Genomic DNA, 23682 nt, shown 5'->3' with positions numbered 1-23682 from the left:
AATGCATATAAAAACTAACACGCATAGTCTTTTGCTGGCTGATCAGATGCAGGTTCTAGAGGAGGAAGATGTGACAAAACATCAGCCACATTACTTTCTCCTCTAATGTGTTCAATGGTAAAATCATATCGTGGAATTTTCCATCCTTGGCAGTGGATTCTATGTAGAATCAGAATAGATTTGTTAGGTTTTAGCATGTGAATTATACGGTTATGATCAGTCATTAGAACGTGGCTTTAGGAAGGGAAGGAGTAGTGTTGACACACTACTTGACACACATTTGCAATGAGACAGAAGTTTGAAAGAATGATAAATGGAAGGTGTAACTGCTATGTAGCATCTATTGATCTTGAGAAAGCATATGGCTTGGTTCCACCGAGCTGGTGTTTGGAGTATTGGAATGGATGGGAGGGGGACTTCAAGAAGTAGAGATGATAGAGGAGCTATAGCAAGGGTCAACAGGTAAAGTGGTAACAATACATAGAATTTCTGAGTTTTGAGATGATTGTGGGATTGAGACAAGGCAGTGTACTAAATCCACTTCTCTTCTTCCTACTTATGAAGTTAATTAGTAGGAGAACCAAGCCTGAGGAGACAAAGAGAAAACGAATGTATGCTGACAATTTGGCCCTTTTGGATGACAGTAAGGAGGAAGTGGTGAATATGGTATCAGAGTGGGCATCTGTGTTTGAAGGCCAAGTTTTGAAGGTAAACACAAAGAAAACTGAAGTTATGCAAGTAGGAAAGGTGGAAGAAAAGCTGTTGATTGATGTTTCAGGAGAGAAGCAGAATCAGAAGAAAGAATTTGTACTTGGGAAGTACACTTAGTGCCATCTGAGAGAGATCTGGTTAATTGAAGAGGAGAAGCTAATGTGCATGGATGGCAATGAAAAAAGTGGCAGGAGTACTGTGGGACTGGCAAGTAAGTAACAAACTGAAAGGAAAAGTGCATGCTACGTGTGTTTCTCCCTGCCTGCTCTATGGTTTAGAAACAGTGGCTCTCATGGAGATGAAAGAAAAGGAGATACAGGTTGTAGAAAATAATATATTGAGGAGAATGACAGGCAAGAGGAGGGTGGACAGTGTGCATGGAAAAAGTTGGGGGAAGATGAACTTGGGATTCTCACTGATAGATAGTCCAGAGAGTGCACATTTGAGGTGGGCTGGACATGTGGAAAATACATGAAGAACAACCAGCATGGGAAGAACTGGGCAGCAAGAAAGGACATGGGGGATAGAGGATACAATGGAAAGACACTGTCAAGAGAAGTTTGAAGAGGAAGGGACTGGAACTCCAAGACCTGTGCACCCGTGCTATGGATTAAAAGGAGTGGCAAATAACCATGGGCACCTGTGACCCCATGTAAATGGGAAAAGGAGTTGAGAACTAAATTGAATCAGTTATTAGAATAAATGTATGTCCCTAGAGGTACATGTGAAAATATTCTATAGCCCACACAGAGCCAAAGGCTGTTTTGTGCTTATTGGCAAGTAACTGCATATACCAATGATTTTTTGATCCATTATTATGTATTTGGAGCAGAACTGCACATAAATCTACAAGGCTATCATCAGCTACTACAAATGTTGGTGAATCCAGTTATGCTCCACACAGTTCTTTGGTTAAAGCACTTCTTAGCGCCCAAGAAGCTGATTCTTTTTTAGAATTGCACTCTTACTCAATATCTTTCCTGATTTCAGAACAGCTCTGCTGACTAATGTTTATATACTTTGGAATAAACTTCATAAGGAAGCCACAAATTCCCAGAATTTAAGGCATTAATTACATATTCTCCAGCCTTGGAGCCTTAAGAACAGTTTCCAATTTCTTTTGATCAGTCTAAACACCATCTGAGGAGAAATAGGAGTCTGAATATATTTATTTCTGTCCAATTTTAATCCTCTTATGAAATCAATCAAAAATTTTCTCCTTCTCCTTCTAGCTCCTCTGCATTAGCAGCAAAACCAACAACATCTGTATTCCAAACAGTACCAGGCCATCTGCAAAGTACTGGATACATAGCTTTTTGGTAAACCTGAGGCGCATAAGAAAGACCAAAAAGAAATTTGGAAGATCTGTACTAACTACAGGGAGTTTCAAAGTCATCATATTCCTGGATTCAGTTAAAGATGTTTATTAAATTTAGCCTTAAGCTCAGCAAAATCTTTTGAGCCTTATATAATGTGGAGTATCTTATAATTTATATGTTTCAGAGTAACAGCCGTGTTAGTCTGTATTCGCAAAAAGAAAAGGAGTACTTGTGGCACCTTAGAGACTAACCAATTTATTTGAGCATGAGCTTTCGTGAGCTACAGCTCACTTCATCGGATGCATACCGTGGAAACTGCAGCAGACTTTATATATACACAGAGAATATGAAACAATACCCCCTCCCACCCCACTGTCCTGGGGTGGGAGGGGGTATTGTTTCATATTCTCTGTGTATATATAAAGTCTGCTGCAGTTTCCACGGTATGCATCCGATGAAGTGAGCTGTAGCTCACGAAAGCTCATGCTCAAATAAATTGGTTAGTCTCTAAGGTGCCACAAGTACTCCTTTTCTTTTTATAATTTATAGTTACAGGGTGATGTTCTCTAACACAGTGGTTCTCAACCAGGGGCCTGGGGCCCCCTAGGGGGCCTCGAGCAGGTTTTAGGGGGGCTTCCAAGCAGCGTCAGCATTAGATTTGTTGGGGCCCAGGGCAGAAAGCCAAAGCCGGCTGAAGCCCAGGTCCCTGAGCCCCACCACCCAGGGCTGCACTGAAGCCTGAGCAATGTAGCTTCGTGGAGGACCAGGCAATTGTTCTGCTTGCAACCCCCTACCGCCAGCCCTGGCTTTTATATGCAGAAAACAAGTTATTGTGGCACAGGTGGGCTGTGGAGTTTTTATAGCATGTTGGGGGTGTCACATTCCCCTCTGGTGTTATCTGGACCAGTGATCTGCTAAGTCACTCCAAACATTGACTCTGGGAGCCAGCCTTACCCTGCTTTGCTGTGAGAACCCCCACTCCTGGGCAGTTCACGCACAGCCTCTGGTGTGTAAGCTGCTCCTTGAATTGTGTGACCCAATGACACTAGCCAATATCTCTGGTCCCAGACACAACCCTAGGAACCTCCATCTTGCAGTGTCCAGTTATGCCTGCTGGACACTGCAAGTTTATATGAGTTCGTCAATTTAACAAATAAATTGATATGTACCAGGCTTGTTATCCCAAGGGGAGTCTCTGACACACTTCAAACCAAATGCACTGCTTCAGGTAGAATAAACAAACAGATTTATTAACTACAAAGATAAATTTTAAGTGATTATAAGTCAAATCATAACAAGTCAGATTTGGTCAAATGAAATAAAAGCAAAATGCATTCTAAGATGATCTTAACACTTTCAGTGCCCTTACAAATTTAGATGCTTCTCACCACAGGCTGACTGGTTGCTCTTCAGCCAGGTTCTCACCTTTGATCAGCGCTTCAGTCACTTGGTGTGGTGTCTGTAGATGTAGGTGGAAGAGAGAGAGAGCATGGCAAATGTCTCTCCCTTTTATCATGTTCTTTCTTCCCTCTTGGCTTTGCCCCCCCCCACTTCAGAGTCAGGTGAGCATTACCTCATCACTGTCCCAAACTGGCCAAACGTAGCGGGGTGACTCACTCGAGAGTCCAACAGATCCTTTGTTGCTACCTAGGCCAGCATCCTTTGTTCCTGTGAGGCTGGGCTGGGTTTGTCCCATACCTGCCCTGATGAGGTGTGAACTGCCTCTCTGCTCTTGGAGAGTTTTTGCCTGGGCTTATTTTAAGCCATGAGGATACATTTTCAGCCTCGTAACTACATACATGAAATTATAACATATAACATTACTATAACTTTACTATAACAACAATGCTCAGTGCATCATGAGCCTTCCAAAGACAACTGACATGACAAACTTTGCATTGGATACCACACAACCATTTTATAAGGATGAGCATGGGGGTGCTGGGTGTTCCACTGAGGTACAGAGCATCACAGGGGGGCCTCAGAAAGAAAAAGGGTGAGAACCTCTGCTCTAACAAACAACCTTATTAACCTTGCTTACAATTACACTGTAAGCAGGTTGACTTTCCACCATACTTTGAAAAAATTATATCTGCAACGATTAAAGTCCAAATCTCCCCTATTTCTGCCTTTATTCTTAACTTAAATAACAGAAATAACAATACATAATCATCAACCAAAGCTTTTTCCTAGGATTAGATATTCTTAAAGTTTTCCCTGTAGGACCTTCAATCCCAACCCCTAGTTTGTTCTGCCTTATATAGGCACTCAAATCCTTTTTATTTCTTGTTATAGAGCTAAAAGGCCCCACCTGTAATCACTACAGAGAGAGTCAAAAATAATTTGCATTTCTATATATGATTCAAGCACCTAATATCAGGATGGCTCAAAAAAAGTCTTGCGTGTCTATGATTATTATTATGAATGTTATTGTTTATATTGCAGTCACACACCCACAGATCCCAACCAGGATCATCATCCCATTGTGAAAGGCAGTGAATGAACACATACAAAGATTCCCCAAAATGCTCACAAGACGTGGCATGCCAAGACAAAAGCATGACAAACAATGCAGGGAAAGGGAAAGGAGAGGATAACAGGAATATCTTTAAGAGGTTGCATAGGCTACCTGTGTGCACAACATGGTGGTTTCAAATCTTTTAAGCGTACTGTTTTTAATTGTTATTTTTAAACATGTTGAGTTTTTATGTATTTATTTTTCTACACCTGTGAATTAGCCACTGTTAGCTGTCTTAGGATCTGATGCCCTGTTACACACACAGATCTCATACATATGCTTTTCAGGCACTAACAGAAAATGTAATATCCATTTTCTTTCCTACATGTCATCATTAATGCCTGTATGTAGCATTTTATCCACTTCCTGGTTCACAACTTCTATTGTGACACATTGACTGGGTGACAAACTGGGGCTTAATGGCGTGACTTTAATCTCTGTTACAACCTTGTGCCAGTACAGTCTAAGGCAGGGGTGGCCAACCTGAGCCTGAGAAGGAGCCAGAATTTACCAACGTACATTGCCAAAGAGCCACAGTAATACAGCAGCAGCCCCCCACCAGCTCCCCCACCCTGCTCCCAGTGCCTCCCACCCACCGGCAGCCCCGCTGATCAGCACCTCCCCCTCCCTCCCTGCACCTCCCGATCAGCTGTTTCTTGGGGTGCAGGAGGATCTGGGGGGGAGGGGGAGAAGCAAGGGCACTACAGGCTCAGGGGAGGGGGTGGGAAGCGGTGGAGTGAGGGAAGGGCCTGTGGCAGAGCCAGGAGTTGAGCACTGAGCCTCCCCCCCCCCGGGACATTGGAAAGTTGGCACCTGTAGCTCCAGCTCCGGAGTCGGTGCCTAGACAAGGAGCTGCATATTAACTTCTGAAGAGCCGCATGAGGCTCTGGAGCCACAGGTTAGCCACCCCTGGTCTATGGGCTTTGAATAGTGAGTGTCTTGGACTTGGTACTTGATTCACTTTGCCTCTCCTTTGTAGTATATGTTAAATCAAAACTAGATTTCCTGTTTAATAAGGTTATGATATTTCAATCAATAGCATATACATGTCATCACACACGTCTTTTCCAGTTCATCTGTTCTTTGCAGTATCCTGAGTAACATAATTGGTGTTGCCTGCACATTATACAAAACAAGTTGAATGCTTGGAATTAATTCTGATGTTTCTGGATTATTAAAAAATTTAACACTAAGATTCCATTTCTGCAGTGAGTTTTGCATGAGCAAGACATCTGTGCCTCTGTGGAGTTCATTACAGGACTGGGCCTACATTTCTTTTACTTCACTTGGCAACCTTTGTTCACTAATAGTAAAAGATTATTTTACTTTTGAAGACATAAAATAAACATTCATCCAATTCTGAGTCACTCTACAGAACAGGTGGGGCACTCCCATTCCCTGCCTTTTGAGATTGATTGTTTCAGTGTTTTTCTGTCCAGTGTTTTTCTGATTGTTTGCTTTCTTTCCCCAAACTCCAGCCACATGTTTCATTTTTCTACAGAAGAGGCAATTGGTACTCCTTACTCTACTTCTATATGGCATTTCTGTAGTCAATTCACAACAATAGCAGGCACAATTATTATCTGAATTAGTAACATAAATACATTTTTCAAATGCTGTAACCTCACTTCCTGGTTTGAAACTGGTTCAGTCTGAGGTGTGGCTGCAGTTGGTTATGCTCACATCTAAAGTCTTAGCACAGTGGCTTTCAACCTTTTTTCATTTGCAGACACCTACAAAATTTTTAATGGAGGTGCAGACCCCTTTGGAAATCTTAGACATAGTCTGCAGACCTCCAGGAGTCACTGGACCACAAGTTGAAAACCACTGTCTTAGCAGACACCAGGTCCCTCCTGTGGTGACTCATATAGTTGTGCTATGATAACTGCATTTTCTAGGGTCAAACCCACCAGTTGTAAGGATTTCTTAGTGTTTTGTGAGCATGCTATGACTTGATCATGGATCATGCTTGATGCAGATATACCAAATTCACAGTTACATTTCCAATGACTTCAGTGGGACCAGGGCTTAGCCCTTAAGGCATTTACATATGAGTCATAGTATTCATCAGGTACTTGCAGTAGCTGTCTGAATTTGTACTCTCCTGAAATTGTATTTCTTTGTGGTTTGAAATAAGCATTTAGTGTAGCCTTTGTCTTTTCAGATATATCCATCCCCCTTTGTGCCTCTTTGTAGACTGTGGTAATATTGCTCATTCACTCTCTCCTCTGCTTTATCTAGTCCACTGACAAAGTTTCAGGATCAGAAGGGATTCCTCTATCCATGTTGTATATTCTGCATATAGATCAGGTGTGGTGCTGTAGAAGGGCTTAAGTGCTAGTAAATTTGGTTTGCTGGTTTTTGCTATCTCCCATTGCCAGAATGTTGTGTTCTTTAGGAAATATGATGTATGAAATATGATTGTTTTTATTAAATGGTAACAACAAAACCATAATGGATGGAAACTGAGACACCAATCATGCTCCTCAGATTCATGCATGAAAGGGACTCCACAGCAAAGATCTCCTCTTCCTGCCCAGAAAAAGGGCTCATCTGCATCCTCTCCTTCCCAAGATCCTGTCTGCTGTGGGCTTATGATATATGAGGCCAGAGAGAATGAAAAATGGGTAGGCCAGGGGCATGGTGTGGGATGTATACCGTACCCCACTGTACCCAATGGAACTCTCACTACATATGTCATAAAACTAAAGGCTGTATAAGATTTTAGCCATGATCATGGATACATTCAGCTTGTGGCTAAATCACATTATGCAGTTATCATATCAGCTCTTAGAAGCTGGGCTTGGTCAGTACTTGGATCAGATGTTTTCAAGGAGCATCTTGGTGCTATAGGAAGTGGTGTTTCTATTCCATAGTCGGTGCTGTTCTCTCTGTCATCCTGCCTGATGCTAGGGGGCTTGGTGCTGCTGAAAATAACATTTTTGCATGAAATAAATAACACCGGTCCTGCACCACTTGCTGTTGGAGATCTAAGAGAATAATTTGTAGACCACCAGATGTTAGCTGTTCTGGCTGAATTCCAGTGTTGGTAGATATTTTCTGCCTATCTGAATGTTCATTCCAGTGTCACTTGCTTATATTAATATTTTTTATTTCAAAACTACTGTGTGGAGTTGCTGTTGAACTTCTACAGTGACCATACTTCACACTAGAAGTGGCTGAATTTGAGAGAGAAATAAAGCAATCCTTGTGTACCACCATTTGTAGATCATTAGTGAAGTGTTGTGGACCCATTGGGAAGCTTAATCTAAAACAAACATTTTTTTAATTGTAACATTTAATAAATGTCAAAACCAAACTCTGTATACAGTGTTGTGAGATAATATCTTTTATTGGACCAACTTCTGTTGGTACAAGAGACAAGCTTTTGAGCTTTTGTTCAGGTCTGAGAAATGTAATCAGAGTGTCAGCAAAATACATGATGGAACAGATTGCTTAGCATAAGTAGTTAACACATATTTCAAGGGACCAGACTTCCAGAAGGTGTTGGTGTGATGATGTGGGAATCTAAACCCCTCATCCCCAGCCGTTTTTCCTCCTTTCTCCCTTATGACTGGGGCGGTGTTAACAGGCCACTTGAGATTCACTGGGCATTGCTCCAAATGAAAACCTAGTCCATCCATTTCTTCAGTATGACATACTTGCAGCTTTTCAGGCATAGTCAATTGTAACTCTCAGTACTGCACTACTGCTATTAAAATCTGCATGTAAGGCTCTCAGGACACTTCTTTTCTTTTCTGTCTTTCTTCATTTCCTTTCTCTGATGGCTATGGAGTGTACCTACTGTTTCCATTTGCTTGGGCTAGTGCTTTTGGACCTGTGCCTGGGATGGTAGTGCCACAAACACCAGGTGGTCCACCCGGACTTCAGAAGGTGTTGGTGCAATGATGTGGGAATCTGTTTGTACAGCTTCTGAATTCTTTTGTTACTGAGGGATCTTCATATCCCTTTATCTTTACCAAAGTGTAAATTCCATTTTGTATGTGCAGCATTTTGCCTTCTCTTGTTCATTTGCCTCCATGTGGGGTGGGGAGGAGATGGGGCGGTGGGGAAGGGGCATGGGATGGAGAAGAGAAGGGGATGGGGGAAGCTGGAGCCCAGCATACAGCATCCCCTTGGCAGAAGCTGGGGCTCCCCTGTTAAGCAGGCCCATCGAACCCTCACCCTGACAAGCCCCACCTCCCCTGCATCTGTACCACCCCGATAAGCTCCCACAGACACCCTCCCCACTGAGCCCCAAACACCTGCACCTGGACCCCCACCCAAATGAACCCCACCTCCCCTGCACCTAACCCCCCCCCGCTGAGCCCCAAACACCTTCACCTGGATCCCTTGCAGAGTCCCATTGCCCCTGCACCTGGAACCCCGCAATGAGCTTCTGTGCATCCAGATCTCCCACTGGGCCACCTGCACCCAGATTGCCCCACAGAGAACTCTCTTACCCCCACCTGGATCCCCCCACACTAAGTCCCTCTGCACTTGGATCCTGCGGCTGGGCTGAGCCTGATCACCCACACCTGGTGCGCCTGGCACAGGGGGGCAGGGCCCCAGGGTGTTTCTGGGCCAGGCCTGGCCCTTGCACTGTGTCAGGGTCGCGTGCAGCCTCACTGCCAAGTCCCTGTCCCGGAGTGGGGTGAGGGGAGGCTGCAGGGTGATCTCCCACCTCCATGCAACCAGTGGCCTGTGCTCCCCACTGCCATGTTGGAACCGCCACATTTATTTATTGACAAAATTAGCAGAATTTTAAAATATTGTGTGCAGAATTTTAAAATTTTTGGTGCAGAATCCCCTCAAGAATTTGAGGTGCTGTGCAACTGTGATGGTGGGACTGTAAGGAAGGTGGTGGGCAGTGGGGAGGTCTATGGGCAGGGGGTGCTGGGCGAGCGGTGTGGTGTGCAGGGTGCTGTGCAGTTGTGGTGGGAGGCCAGCAGGGGAGGTCTCTGGGAGGGGTGGGGGCTGGGCATAGAGATTGTGGCGGAGATCTCTCGGCAACGGGGCGCTGGGCATAAGGGTGGGGCATTGGGCAGGGGGGTGGTGTGGTGCGTGCCTGCCCTCAAGGGGAAGGGGCATGCTGGCAGCACAGGGCTGGGCCTCCACAGAGGGGAGCACAGGGGCTGTCCTGGGGGACAGGGCGGAACCAGCACCACCCCCCTGCACTCACTGGTGGCGTGGCTGGGGCTGGGCCGCTGCACTTCTTGCCGCCAGTGAGTGCAAGCCCGGCCCTGCTGCTGCCCTCAGTGGAGTGGGTGTGGAGCAGGGGCGGGAAGAGGTGGGGCTGGGGCCATGGGGAAGAGGCGGAGCAGGGGCTCGAGCAGCACACAGCTGCGCAGGGCACCAGGTAATTGCGTATGGGTAAGGACGGCCCTGCCCTCCTGCTCGACTGCACAGAGCAGGGCTGCTCCCACCGCGCTGTGCCTCATTGTCCCCAGCCCAACCTTCACTCTGGAGACTGACCATCCCGTTCCCCTGCACCTTGCCCCATGGGGGCCCACAAATATGTTTGGCACCAGTCCCACAAGCAGTTAATCCAGCCCTGCCTACCACATGAGTGAAACTGTAACTCAGAAGGTTCAGACCTGTGGTGGGATTCTGGGAAAGGATTGCTTAAGCTACAGGGGAGTCTGAGGAGTCAGCACTAAATTCAGGAGCTAAGCAGCTGGGCCCTGGGATCTCAGGAAGGGGTGCTTGTAATGGAATGCTAAATTGTAGTATTACTATTCAGTCACTAGGTGGCATTGTGTGTAAAAACCTTATTTAAGGTATCCTCAGCCAAAACCTAGCAGAGCATTACAGTGTCTTATGATGAACACTTCTGCTGTGTACCTCACTAAAAAGGAAGCACTGTAGCCAGTTCATACCCATACAGGAACATGACAGAGCTAACTAGAGGATTTGCAGCCCAAGAGGGTCTAGGGGGGAGGGATAGCTCAGTGGTTTGAGCATTGGCCTGCTAAACCCAGGGTTGTGAGTTCAATCCTTGAGGGGGCCACTTAGAGATCTGGGGCAAAAATTGGAGATTGGTCCTGCTTTGAGCAGGGGGTTGGACTAGATGACCTCCTGAGGTCCCTTCCAACCCTGATATTCTGATATTCTATGAACTCCAAGGCAGGACCAGATTCTGTTCAGACTCCCCTGGGTATAAAACACCTGAGGATCCTCCAGTGGTTGGGTCCCCTCACAGCAGTCTGGTGGGCTGCCAGCAGGGTACCCAGATCTGTGACAATTGGCATCTTTCTCTTTTTTGGCTTTGAACTGGTTCAGTTGGTGTCCGTAGCTGGCCAGCTTATGTCAGCCTTCTGTGTCCTGGTACCTGGTTCAGTTCTTGAACTCCACAATGCTGCACATAGCTAACTGTGTGAAGTTTTCTCCTGCAGATGAGGAACTTGATGCAGACCATCAAGACCAGGTTCTTTGATACAGCTGGATTAGGGTGACCAGATGTCCCGTTTTTATAGGGACAGTCCCATTTTGGGGGACTTTTTCTTATTTAGGCACCTCTTACCCCCACCCCTGTCCCATTTTTTCACAGTTGCTATCTGGTCACCCTAAGCTGGATTCCCTAACATTGTAGGTGATGGACTGTATTCATGTGAGCATCATGGTCCTTATTGTGGGTATATGTATATGAAATATGAAATATGCCTGAATATGCAAGAAATATCTATCTATATAGGTTTTTATAGTGTGCCCATCACTTTAGTATCTGAGGACATGACTCATAAGGGTATTATTATATATTTTCTGCCTAGTTATCCAGGGAGTACCATGATGCCCAAATGTCTTTGATCTGTTGAAATGTAGAATGATTCTGTCTGCAAGGCCTGAATTCAAGCTTTGGCTTGTAAACAAGCAGCAAACACAATGAGGCATAAGTAAGAAAGTTATAACATCACTGCTCACATCCTGCTCACACTCCTAACAACCCTAAGTTATTTTGTGTAATTAGTAGAAATGTTTCTATATTATTGTTATTGTTCCTATTGCTATTTCTTGTCAAATATTTTTTAAAGAAACCAAATATTTCCTGTGAGTGTATGTAATCCAAAATATTGTTCTAGTGACTGGAATGTGAATGTGACATTGACTGGAACAAGACTAGACAAAATGAAGCTGGCTAGTCTGTTTTCATTGTCCAGCTGGAATGAAGTTTAGAAAGTAACCAAACAGCATCAATAGTCAAAAGTTAGTTAGATTTAAAATTCTTTCACATTTACTAAGATATTATTATTAACACAGATTACATTTTTAATATATTTAGATACTATTTTAAAAATCTGACTGTATCCCTTTAAATGTTGCAGTCGGAAATCTTCACCCTAATCTGCCTAGCAACAAGTGACTCTCCGATAACAGAAAACTAGTTCTTTCTTTCTTCAGATATATAATTCTACAAGTAATAAGGCTCCAGATAGATTGAAAATTCTTTGAGACAAGGAATGGGTCTTAATCTATGTTTAGAAAATATAGTGTAAATTTACACTGCTAAATAAATGATTATTTACACTAATATTAAGATAAAGGTATACATATTTAAATATAATTCATACAATATAAGTAATATACTATCCTAAAGGAGTACTATATTCTTTCAGAAGTAAATAATTCATTCATTATATCAGTATTTATAAAATATGTAATTACATTTCTCTGTATGTAGATATTTAAATAGGACAAAACGCATGACAGCAAATAAAGATAAATGAAAAGGTTAACCATGCTTAACATTAGGCACATGAGTATTCCCACTGAGTTCAATGGGAATACTCTCATGTGTTAAGCATGCATGCACGCAGGTATTTGCAGGATTGGGGCCTAAATAAACTAGATATGGGCTCAAGTTATAAAGTTTTGATCTGGATTTGAAGCTTGGGAGTTCAGATGCAAGATCATAGAAATATGGAACCAGCCATGACATTTAAACCCAGATGCAGATCCAAGTTTCTTCAAAGTTTGGAGGTATTTGAATCTGTGATTTTGCTTCAAGTTCATCTCTAGAAAAATTGATTTTTAAAATGTCAATCTGAAAATTTTCCATTGCATTTCACACTATGAGACTAAATGCTGAGTAGTCCTATTGACCACCTCCATAAGTAATGATTTATAGGGTTAAGTGAGACCATAATTAGTACTGGGAATTATTAAAATACAGTACTGGTGAAATTTTTCAAGATATACAAATAACTTCTTGACTTCCATTTTCCAAATCTATATAGGATGGAAGTAACAAGACCATTTCCCCCCTCTCTAGATCCATGTTACTGTGTTTTCCATGGCAGGTTTGTTTTCAGAACTCATAGAAGGAAAGCTTTTTAAAAAAAAATAATCTCTGTAGGATTTGGATAATTGTAGTTAAGTTACAGGAGCAGCATGAATTTGAAACATCAAGTTCAAAAGATACATTAAAAATAGTTTCAGATTCTTCTCCTGCTCCTGAGTCCCACTTACTATTTTTTGTGTTTTTACAATCACATTGTCTTACTTTTAAAAATTGTTTTTCTCTCGTACTTTGCTGTGTGCAAAACTCACACAAGCTTAAGGAGAAATGGACTGACTGTACAGGGAACACTGAAATGGGCTACACACAAAGTTGTTGTCAAATGCACAAAGTAAAAAAGAATAGAGAAATTGTTTCACTTTCTCTAATATTACTCAGTTAGAGTAATCTCTGGTGTTTTTTGTAATAATAGTAAGTGCAGATGTGACTTTTAATGTTGACAAAAGAGGGTAAATGGCTCTTATCCTTGAGAAACCACTTTGGATGACAGCAAACACTGTCATTCAAACACTTTTTGTTAATTTATAGAAAGGGTTTTCCCAAATATTAGCATGTTCAGAGTTCTCAGATGTTGGTGATTTCAGTCCACCTTTGCTTTTGAATGCATTAACTGCAGCTTTCTAGGTTCCATTTAAATGTCAAGGACCCTACCCTACTCTCTATAAATATTAAAGAGGATATATGCAGAGGTGAAGCCTGTCTATTCAGTTCAGTTTGTCTCTGGCCTTCCAGTCCCTAGGTTTTATTTCTTCATTTAATTTCTTATCAGGCTTTGTAATGAGAAGCCGTAACTAACATCAATGGCAGATCCTGGGATTGGCAGTTGCTGCAAAATTTAAGCTTTCTTAAAAAGGAAAAAAGGGGAGGAGAGTTCTAGCCCTCTGGCCACTGCTCTTCCTTTGATCTTTTCCATGTTGAGATTTTTTTTTTGCCCTGTATTGTGGGTTGCTTATTGTCAGCGCTTCCTTCTCTCTATTACTGTGCTTCATACTTCTCTCCAGATGGCAGCTAATACAAAGAAAAACATAATTTGTCCCATGGAGCAAAAAGAATGAGGGTGTAATGGAGATGACTTTTTTGTCCCTCCAGGTGGCGCTGTTCTGCATAGTGACAAATGAAAAGTGAAATGAAAGCAGCAATCAATTTTTAAAACAGCACCTTGTTTTCTGTGTGCATGGGGCAAATTCTGCTCTCCACTGTCCCAGGCAATACATTGTCATTTACTAGCATGAACACAATTATTAAAGCAACAGATAGTGTAGAGTGTGATAAAGGATTTACCTTTTTAATTTTTTCTGTTATATACCCTTGATATTTGGCACACATCTATCTTTATTTTGGCATGTATGAAACAGCAACTCAACAATAAGGTATCCTATATACAGTGTGCCTGATTCTTCTCTCATGGTGTAAATCAGGAGTGATTCCACTGAAATCAGTGGAATTATACCAGTGTAAGTGAGATCAGAATCTGCTATATTAGAGGTTTCAGAGTAACAGCCGTGCCACAAGTACTCCTTTTCTTTTTGCTATATTAGAGTTTCTAAAAAAAAATTCATTAAATGAGGATTGCAAGAATGCAGAATTCAGCTTTCCTTCATATTCTGTCAAGGGGTCTGATCGGGTCCTTGGTTTTCCCAGAAGCAGCAAGGAGAATCCCAGAACAAGAATCAAATAGTCATCTCTTGATAACCAAGCCATGATTTCAGAGGGAAAACACAATGGAAGGAAACAGTCACTAAAACATGGAAGCTGAAGATTTTAAACAGTTTTACCCAAAACTTTATTAATCACTTGTTGGAGATTATTTATAAACAGGCATGAAAAAAGCAAATTTCCTATTCCTCTGCCTATTGATAATGAATAAAATATTTTATCAATGTTTTCTAATAACAAATGAGAGGATAAATTGAAGATAGATCCTGATTCTGCAAATATATGTGTCAATTCAGGTAATTGCCTGCATGGAGTCCAACGAAAATCAGGCATCAGCACTTGTGCATTTGTTTGTTAGGTTCAGGGCCATAGCTTTTTAACACTAATGATCCGGTTCTTCAGTGTGCTTGTACATCTGGGACTGTATGATTAATATACTTTTTCTGGGTATTTGGGTTTTTTATATGTTACACATCTAGGTCCAAAATTCAAGGGATTAGAGATTTTGAATGTTTTGATTTTTTTGGGTGCCCAATTTGAGTCATCTTTTAAAAGCCTGATTTCTTGACAGTAGGTACTCAGCACTTTCTGCAAATCTGACCTCCTTAAGATGTCTCAAGCTGAGCACCCAAAAACTGACACCCAAAATCACTGGTCACTTTTGACTGTTTGGTAGTAACACAATGTGTTTATTTGATAACATTTAATTTTTGTACATATAATATACTCATTTATTTACTTATCTGACAGTTCTAGAAATCAATGTGAGTTTTGGCAATGAGGTCAGTAGGACTGTGACCCTAGATGATGTATAGTGCATGCAATTGTTTTTACTATAACTAGATAATTATGTCACTTTCATCTTAGTCAGAACAATGAGGAGTAAGAAACAAAGCTGAAAAATGAAGCTCTGAGAGGCTGACTCACTCAGTTTCACTAAGACTAGCATCATGAGGTGCAAATTGCATTTCCTGAACTTGCTGCTCCCAAGGGAAAACTTATTATCATGAAAGACCCCTGATGGGCGGCAGCTTTAGTTCCACCAATGGCTCCACTGACTGACTCAGTCTACCTTGCCTACGCCTGCTCCTCACACTGCACTCACTTTTATATCTGCATTGGCTGCCCTGGCAGAAGGGAGGGTGGAGATCCCTTTGCAGGTGGACTTTGCACCAGGCCTGCACTGGCTTCGGCTGCTAGAGACTGGACTGCAATAACAATTTCCTGATAAGCTTTCCCAGAGCGATAACTTGACAGGTACTGTGGGAACTAATTGAACAGCTGGGATATTGCTCCTCTCTGCCCTTCAGCCTTTAATATTAATAGGAAAGTTGCTAATTACAAATTATATTCATAGTGATAACTAGCAGCAGGTTGCTAAAGATTTCTAGAAAACTGCTTTAAACCAAGCAGGATTACCTTTAACTCTTTGAGTCCCGAAATGAATGAAATTTAGTGGGTCACAAGTGTATAGGCCAAATTGAGTTAGACTGCGTACGTAAATACCCAAAAGGCTGCAGCCAGGAAGGGAATCACAAAGTGGAAACTGCCTGTCCCATTTCTGGCTCGCCTGCAAGCCTTTGGTGACCAGAAGAAAGGAAGAGCATTCGAAAGCAGGGCTTAAGGGTCAGGGGGCACAGTCTACCTGCTTTACCCTATGACTTCACACAGATCTCTCCTCTCACATAGCATATTCCTGGCTGCAGATTACCCATGTGCAGGACTGTTCATGGTGCTGAGGATGGTCAGAATAGGACATGCTCTAACATTTTTTTTCAGCATGAATATGCAGCTATTTGGTGGGGGAGGAAGAGTTACTCTGTTTTAGTGCTTGGGACCAGAATTTGGTTCATGTGTCTGAGTATGTTTGCTTTTGTTTTCCCTCTTATGCTTGTCAGGTTATAGGGGTTTTTCTCCTACATTCAAGTGAGATTCTTGTGCGCTTCAAATTATTCTGTGATTTTAGAAGAGTAGAATGCACTCTGGGTCATAAGGACCAAGGAAGTGCCATAATGGAGATACATTTGGGGTCTAATGCTACAATGGTGCCTAGCACAGAGGCTACTGGGCCATGCCACTAAAAGGGGACAATATGCAAGCCGTAGACATCTGGAGTAGCAGTGCTGGAGCAAGATGGAAAAAGTCACAGGTAAGCAGTGATCTGTGCAGCAGCATGTTTGGTGATCAGAAATAAACTCCTCTGACTGCAGATTAAATTTTTTTGTGAAATCATTTCTAGAAGGTGAAGGAAGGCCTACCTCTGCTTTTCCACTAACACCTGTTGTAGGGGATATGAGGCCATCCATCCTTCTGAAGACACAGACCTGATTCTGTACAAAGTGAGTGTAAAGTGCTACTCTTGGTGTGGTGGAGAATTCTGATTTGGTAGTGTTCTACACCCACTTTGCACGGGTGTAAATTACTACACAAGGAACAAAGTAATGGAAAATCAGGCCCAAAATCATCTGCTGGAGAAGAAGGGGAGAAGGTCACCCAAATTCCATCTGACGGCCCCCTTTGCACAGACTTATTACCAGAGGCAGGAGAGGGCCACCTCATCCACAGAGGTCATGGGGCCATAGTCTGCTGGATCCCAAAAGAAGGTGGAAGAGAGGGAGCCTTCATAGGGGTTCAATTCAATTTACAAATGAAAAGATGTAATCCCTCCTGGGAAGAGCTGATCTAGCTGACATGATGCAATCGTTTGTGTAGTGTGCAGTAAGGAGTGGTTCAGGTGCGGCAGGATGAGCATTGCAGCAATGGATACTCAGTCTGTTCACATCTTGTTTATCCAAACTTATCTTAACTGAACCTCAGGACACTGTAAGACTCACCCATCATTCATGTTTGGTTAACTTTTCCCACCATTCCTGCTCATATAGTTTTTATTATTTAAGAATTCTTTTATTTTACCTGTAGAGTTTTGTGTTTTCTATGGAAATTTTAAAACCTCATGACAAATGGGGATAAAGCTTTGTTTTCAGGCTGGTTGACTGGTTAAAAATATGGATTGGATGAGCTGCATCAACTCAGTTGGTATATGGAAAGAATTATGAATTATAAAAGGACTAGAGTGGAAGGGTCAGATTCAGTCTTGGTGTATGCTTCAAATTCAGTGGAGTTGTGCTCACTTTTAATAGTGCTGAACATGGCCCAGTAAGTTTGCAATTCACAAACAATTTATTTTATTCCCAAAAGATTTTGAGAGAAACTTTCTTTGAATCCAACTACTAATCATCCCGTGGGTGACTCATAGGTAAATTACTTATAAACTTAACAATCAGAAGAGCTTGCCAGATACACCAGTTGAGCCTCCCAAAGATGGGAGGGAAGAGAACCAAGCTGGGGGTTATCTCCAAATGAAGAGATGCCATGAGCTGTTGCGTCAGAACTCCATCTCTCCCTCATTTCTTTGGGGCTCTTCCCAGTAAAGCTGGGTGAACAGCTTGTTATAGATATTATTGGTTCCAAGTGTGGACCCAATCACATATATCTGTTATTCATGAGTGGTTCCTAGATAGTTTAGGTGAATAGATTTTTGGTTCATGGTTTATTTATGACTTGTGCTATTCAGACTTTGTTGTTTCTGCTGTATGGTTGGTCACCTCTGTTACAAGTATTATTTCTTCTCTCTGATTATATGTATGAAGTTCATAGAGTAAGATCAAGGAAACTTACTTTCAGGTATGAATTTTTTCATGCACCATTTGGGATTTGTGAATATTTTCTCAAATCTGTGCGGCTGTTCATATAGTTGTACATGATGAATAACACAAGCCCCCCCAAACAGAGAATGCCTCTCTTTTATTTGTGAAAATATTCACAAAAAATTTCAACTATTCAACTATTTCCCCTCATTGGAAATGCGTGAGCCTAACGATCCCATCATTTGATTTCAATGGGAGATAGTGTGATCATGTCCAAAGAGGTGTAGATGAGATCTCAGAGATGATGAGCTGTGAGTCTTAAGAAGTTTGCCTCTTGCTCTGTATATAAGATTTCTGCCATATCACAAAAACATTTTAAACTGGTGTTCTGCATAATTCACTCCTATATTTGCACATTTCACCTACTTGGTGTTGACCTTGGAAAATAATATAAATCTATAGGCTAAATCATGTGTCCCTTGCATGGGTACAATGGGAGGGAAGAGAGCATAGGATATCTTTCTTTCCATCACACTCACGCAAGAAGCATCCAGAATACAGCTCCATTATTCCCTGGAGTACTGGACTGTTGAGCTAGCCAAGGCATCCAGCAGTGCTTTTTGTCCCAAAGATAACAGTAAACCCACAATCAGTCCCAGGAAGAATGCATGCTGCATCACTCTTCAGAAGAAGGTGTAAGTGTTGCTGCCCTGAGATCTCCCAGAAACATTCGATCAACCTCTGTCCTGTACAGGTAGAATGTCTGAGCACTACCACAAAGACCCTGTCTACACTGGCAAATTTCCGCGCAGTAAAGCAGCTTTCTGCGCTGTAACTCCCGAGGTGTACACGCTGCCAAGCCACTTAGTGCTCAGAAACTGTGCAGTTGCAGCGCTGTAAAAAATCCACCCTGATGAGAGGCATTGAGCTTTCTGCGCCGGGGCTACAGCGCTGCTGTGCCAGTGTAGACACCCTGGTCGATGACAGCGCTGTGATTGGCCTCCGGGAGGTGTCCCACAATGCCTGTTCTCGCCTCCCTGGTCATCAGTTTGAACTCTTCTGCCCTGCCCTCAGGTGACCAATCATCATCCCCACCCTGTAAATTCCTTTGGAAATTTGAAAATCACCTTCCTGTTTGCTTGGTGATGCGTGCAGTGGTCTCTTCACATCTTTCCAGGTGGCCATGCCTGCTCCACGCAACAGGCGATCCCCTGTTTTGAGCAATGCCGAGCTGCTGGACCTCATCAGCATTTGGGGAGAGGAAGCTATGCAGTCCCAGCTGCGCTCCAGCCATAGGAATTATGATACCTACGGACAGATTTCACAATGTATGATAGAAAGGGCCATGACTGGGACACAGTGCAGTGCAGGGTCAAAGTGAAGGAGCTGCAGAATGCCTACACAAGGTGTGGGAAGCAAACCGCTGCTGCAGTGCTGCGCCCACGAGCTGCCAGTTCTACAAAGAGCTGGACACGATAGTCGGTGGCAACCCCACCTCCACTGTGAAGGCCCCTGTGGATACTTCGTTGGCTCATGTGCCAGTTGAGAGTAGACTGAGCCAGGAGGAGGAAATCTTGGATGAAGGGGGGGACCCAGAGGCAGAGGATGGTTCAGAGGCCAGAGATGAATGCAGTCAGGAGCTCTTCTCTACCCCAGAGGATGCTAGCAGTCACAAGCTGTCGGATCTTGGCGAAGCGCGAACAGGAGAGGAGGCCCCTGGTAAGTGGATCTGATTTGGGGAATTGCTGAAGTGATTTGTTGGGGGCAGGAGGGTTGCAGAAAGCAGGCTTGTCTCCCACCACATGCCTAGTCTGAGCAGTGGAACAGGCTGTTGATAGACTCCCTCACTTCACGGGAATCTCCCTCAGAGATCTCCAGGAAACTCGTGGAGATACTGGGCAATCCACTGCTGCAGGTTCTTCGGCAGAGCTGCTTTGTTTCTTGCCCCATTAACAGTAACTTTCCCACACCACTGTGCTGTTGTGGCAGGGGGACCATTGCTGCACAGAGGCAAGCCGCATAGGCACCAGGACGGAAGCCACAGGCTTGGAGATGACCCTCCCTTGATTCCCTGCTCACCCTCAGCAACGAGACAGCTTCCATAATGATCACATCCTGTGGAAAGTGTGGGGACAGGAATGATTATCAAGCTCCCTGCCCCGCCCCCCCCCCGCCCGCCTACAGTGCTAGCTCTCCCCAAAGCCATGTACAGCAGGGTCTGGGAAAAGTGATTCACCCTGCCTCTGCAGCTACTCACCATTTTGGGGGTCTTGTGGCTCATGTGTGCTTGCCTGGGGTCAGCCAGTTAGTGACTGGTGTGTGAGTACTGGCTGTGTTTTAAAGCACTGAATCAGTGTTGTTTGTGTTGCAAACAATACTGCTTCTGTAAAATGTTGCATTTAAACTTCACAGAGATGACCTTGGGAGGCCAGCCTCCCTTATCGGTGGCAGAATGGCTGCGCAGAATTAGAAAGCAGCCACGAAGAACTAAGGAGGACTTTCTCCGTGAGGTTATGATGCACTCTGCCGCTGAGGAACAGGATTTGAAGGAGTGGCGGGACAGCGAGAAGAGGGACCAAAAGGAGAATGCGGCACACCAGAAAGAAGCCATGGAGCAGCTCTTAAATGTTATGGAGCGCCAAGTGGACACGCTCCAGGCAATACTAGCTCTTCAAACCAAGCAGCTCTGTGCCCACCCTCCCCTGCAGCCGCTGTCACAAAACTCTTTCCCATGCGCCCCCCACCCTCACCCCAGACTGCCAACACACTGTTATCAACCTCCTGGTTCCACTATCTACCCATTCCACTCCTCCTCCTTCACAGTCCAGCAGTGCGGACTCCCACTACCCACTGCACTCAACACCCATCCCTCTGCAGTCTGGCTCTGCTGAAGTACAGCACCCACTGCACTGTACTCCAAAGGAGAAGGTTGTATATGATCCTTGGACATACACAAATCTGTAGCCATCCTGGGACCCCTCCTCCTCTTGATACCTTCCCATTCCCCATCTCCCTCCCTGCTGATGAATTTTTTTGTTTGACTCGCTCCTCCAGTTTGTTGTCTTTTAATAAAAGAATTGTGTTTGATTGAAATCAATCTTTATTCTATTGAGTGAAAGCAAAAAGAGCACTGCAAAGCAACATACAATTATGTTAAGGCCCCTTCTTGCATCATGTGCACCAATCACCTCCTAGCATTACAAGCACTGCAATCCCAAGCATAGCAACAAATATTAGTCGTTTTCAGCCTCAAATTGCTGCCTCAAGGCATCCCTGATCCTTATGGCCCCATGCTATGCCCCTCTGATAGCCCTGGTCTCTGGCTGTTCAAACTCAGCCTCCAGGCGCTGAATCTCTGCGGTCCAGCCCTGAGTGAAGCTTTCATCCTTCCCTTCACAAATATTATGGCGCGTACAGCACGCGGCTATGAGCATAGGAATATTGTCATCAGCCATGTCCAGCTTCCCATACAGGCATAGCCAGCGGGCTTTTAAACAGCCAAATGCACACTCACCAGTCATCCTGCACTTACTCAGCCTGTTGTTGCACCGCTCCTTGCTGCTGTCAAGTTGCCCCATGTACGGCTTCATAAGCCATGTCATTAAGGGGTAGGTGAAGTCTCCAAGGATCACAATGGTCATTTCAGCTTCCCCTACAGTGATCTTCTGGTCCAGGGAGAAACTCCACAGGAGATAGAGAAGGCAGCAAGGAAGCACCAGCCACAGCCACAGAAATACTGGTAAAAAGAAAAGGAGTACTTGTGGCACCTTAGAGACTAACAAATTTATTTGAGCATAAGCTTTCATGAGCTTCAGCTCACTTCATCGGATGCATTCAGTGGAAAATACAGAGGGGAGATACATCATTTCTCTATGTATACAAATCTCCCCACTGTATTTTCCACTGAATGCATCCGATGAAGTGAGCTGTAGCTCACTAAAGCTTATGCTCAAATAAATTTGTTAGTCTCTGAGGTGCCACAAGTACTCCTTTTCTTTTTGCGAATACCGACTAACACGGCTGCTACTCTGAAACCAGAAATACTGGTAGTATCACCATGAGAAAAAGCTAAGAGAATAAACTTTTGGGCTGAGTTCTGGCTGAAAGAGGCTTGAAACTGTAAGCAAAGAAATGATCTCCTGCTGCTTGATTACTCTTGTGTTCAGGGAAACAGGACTTTGTACATTTTTTGTAAATAAACACGATTGCATTAAAGAAATAACTGACCCTATTGTCAATATCTCCTCCTAAGAGAAACAACTTTCAGGATCCTGAATTTCGGTTAACCACTTGGGTCAAAAAGGGATAATAATACTGTTTAATTTGTCATGCTTCTTGAAGACACATTACATTATCAATCTAAAACTAGAAAGGTTTAAGACAAGCCAGGAAATCTGCAGTCCTGTGATGTTAATCTGGACTTGCATTAAAGATTTCCAGTTTCTACATGATAACACTAGTGAGGTTGATGCAACTATGAAAGAAGGCTGTGTTTGCACAGCTTGGTCCTTTCCTCTTCCTGGGGCTGGAAGCAGAAGTCGTAAAATATCACAAGAGCTGCTTCTCTTGCAGTATTTCTCACTTCATTAGATGTAGGAAATATCAGAAATTTCATGAGAGAACCTATTGTCATAATTTTCCTGGCCAGTTTTTCTGTCCCAAAGGTTTCAGATATGTGGCATGAGCACCCATACTTTTGGTGCATATCCAAACCTCCTGAACTTCACACACCACCACCATAAACTTACTTGGAGAGACTTCATCACTTGGGATTATTTCCTTTTATGATATATGCACACAATCTCATTGATACAATGGGATTTTTGTGCATGTACAGAGGGGGATACACCTTAACATTGTCCACACTAGAGCAGATATTTAGAGTATCAGATTAATTGAGGTTCCAGTAGAGGTGGGGCAGAAGTAAAACCCTGAATCCAAACATCCTGGAATTTGTGGGCACAAATTTCACAGATGTCCCCTATGTCTTGAATGGGATGAGTCAAAACCCTGGGTCTGTAGTGGCCTGAACTTTGGATGTGGCAGATTGAGGTCTGGATCAGGATTTTTTGGCATGGCCCATCGCTGAGTTCAATTGCCTGTTAAGTTTAGAGTGGTGTAGTCATTGTTACAGGAAGTCAGAACAGGAAGAGTCCTCTCCCACTACAAAAAAGTAACTTTGGATTCCCTTCCTCTGTAGCAGAAAGATGCATTTGTCAAATGTATAACTCTGAGCACTGAAAGGATGGTTGAAGTTTCCTTTCCAGCCATACTGTAATGAGCTGGTCAGGGAACATATACCACTGCCCTCTGCTAGATATAATTAGCTCCGCTGTGTGTCACAGGCCCTAGACTGCTAACAGAGATTTTCCTTTGGAGTAGGAGCATATGAGTTCTATCATTTCTGTCAGTATGAATTTCCAAATGTCCATGGTATGCAGCATACTGACAACCATGTGATCATAGATGGCCATGAATTTATTGCAATACTTTTATCTCTCCTTGTAGCTGTTATCTTGTTGATTGAATATGTGG

At 43.4% G+C, this 23682-nt stretch overlaps 1 protein-coding gene across 1 annotated transcript; it reads left to right on the top strand.

Annotated features, from left to right (window-relative positions):
- The first annotated feature begins 609 nt into the window (after positions 1 to 609).
- LOC140916998 (uncharacterized) lies at positions 610 to 21191 on the top strand. The gene is made up of 4 exons (XM_073358894.1): positions 610 to 807; positions 1944 to 2008; positions 19508 to 19866; positions 20560 to 21191. The coding sequence occupies exons 1-4, from the start codon at positions 610 to 612 to the stop codon at positions 21036 to 21038; spliced, it is 1101 nt and encodes a 366-aa protein (XP_073214995.1). The 3' UTR covers positions 21039 to 21191.
- The last annotated feature ends 2491 nt before the right edge of the window (positions 21192 to 23682 follow it).

Source organism: Lepidochelys kempii, chromosome 9, assembly GCF_965140285.1.
Source record: "Lepidochelys kempii isolate rLepKem1 chromosome 9, rLepKem1.hap1, whole genome shotgun sequence".
Classification (NCBI taxonomy): Eukaryota; Metazoa; Chordata; order Testudines; family Cheloniidae; genus Lepidochelys; species Lepidochelys kempii.
This window is presented reverse-complemented; position numbering and strand designations above follow the sequence as displayed.

Bases quoted from the DNA above. Each gene is read 5' to 3' on its own strand.
- LOC140916998 (XM_073358894.1), top strand. From the start codon at position 610: ATGTATGCTGACAATTTGGCCCTTTTGGATGACAGTAAGGAGGAAGTG. The intron at 808-1,943 runs GTACTTGGGAAG...TTCTCCTTCTAG, and splicing joins AGAATCAGAAGAAAGAATTT to CTCCTCTGCATTAGCAGCAA. The intron at 2,009-19,507 runs GTACTGGATACA...ACTGGGACACAG, and splicing joins AGTACCAGGCCATCTGCAAA to TGCAGTGCAGGGTCAAAGTG.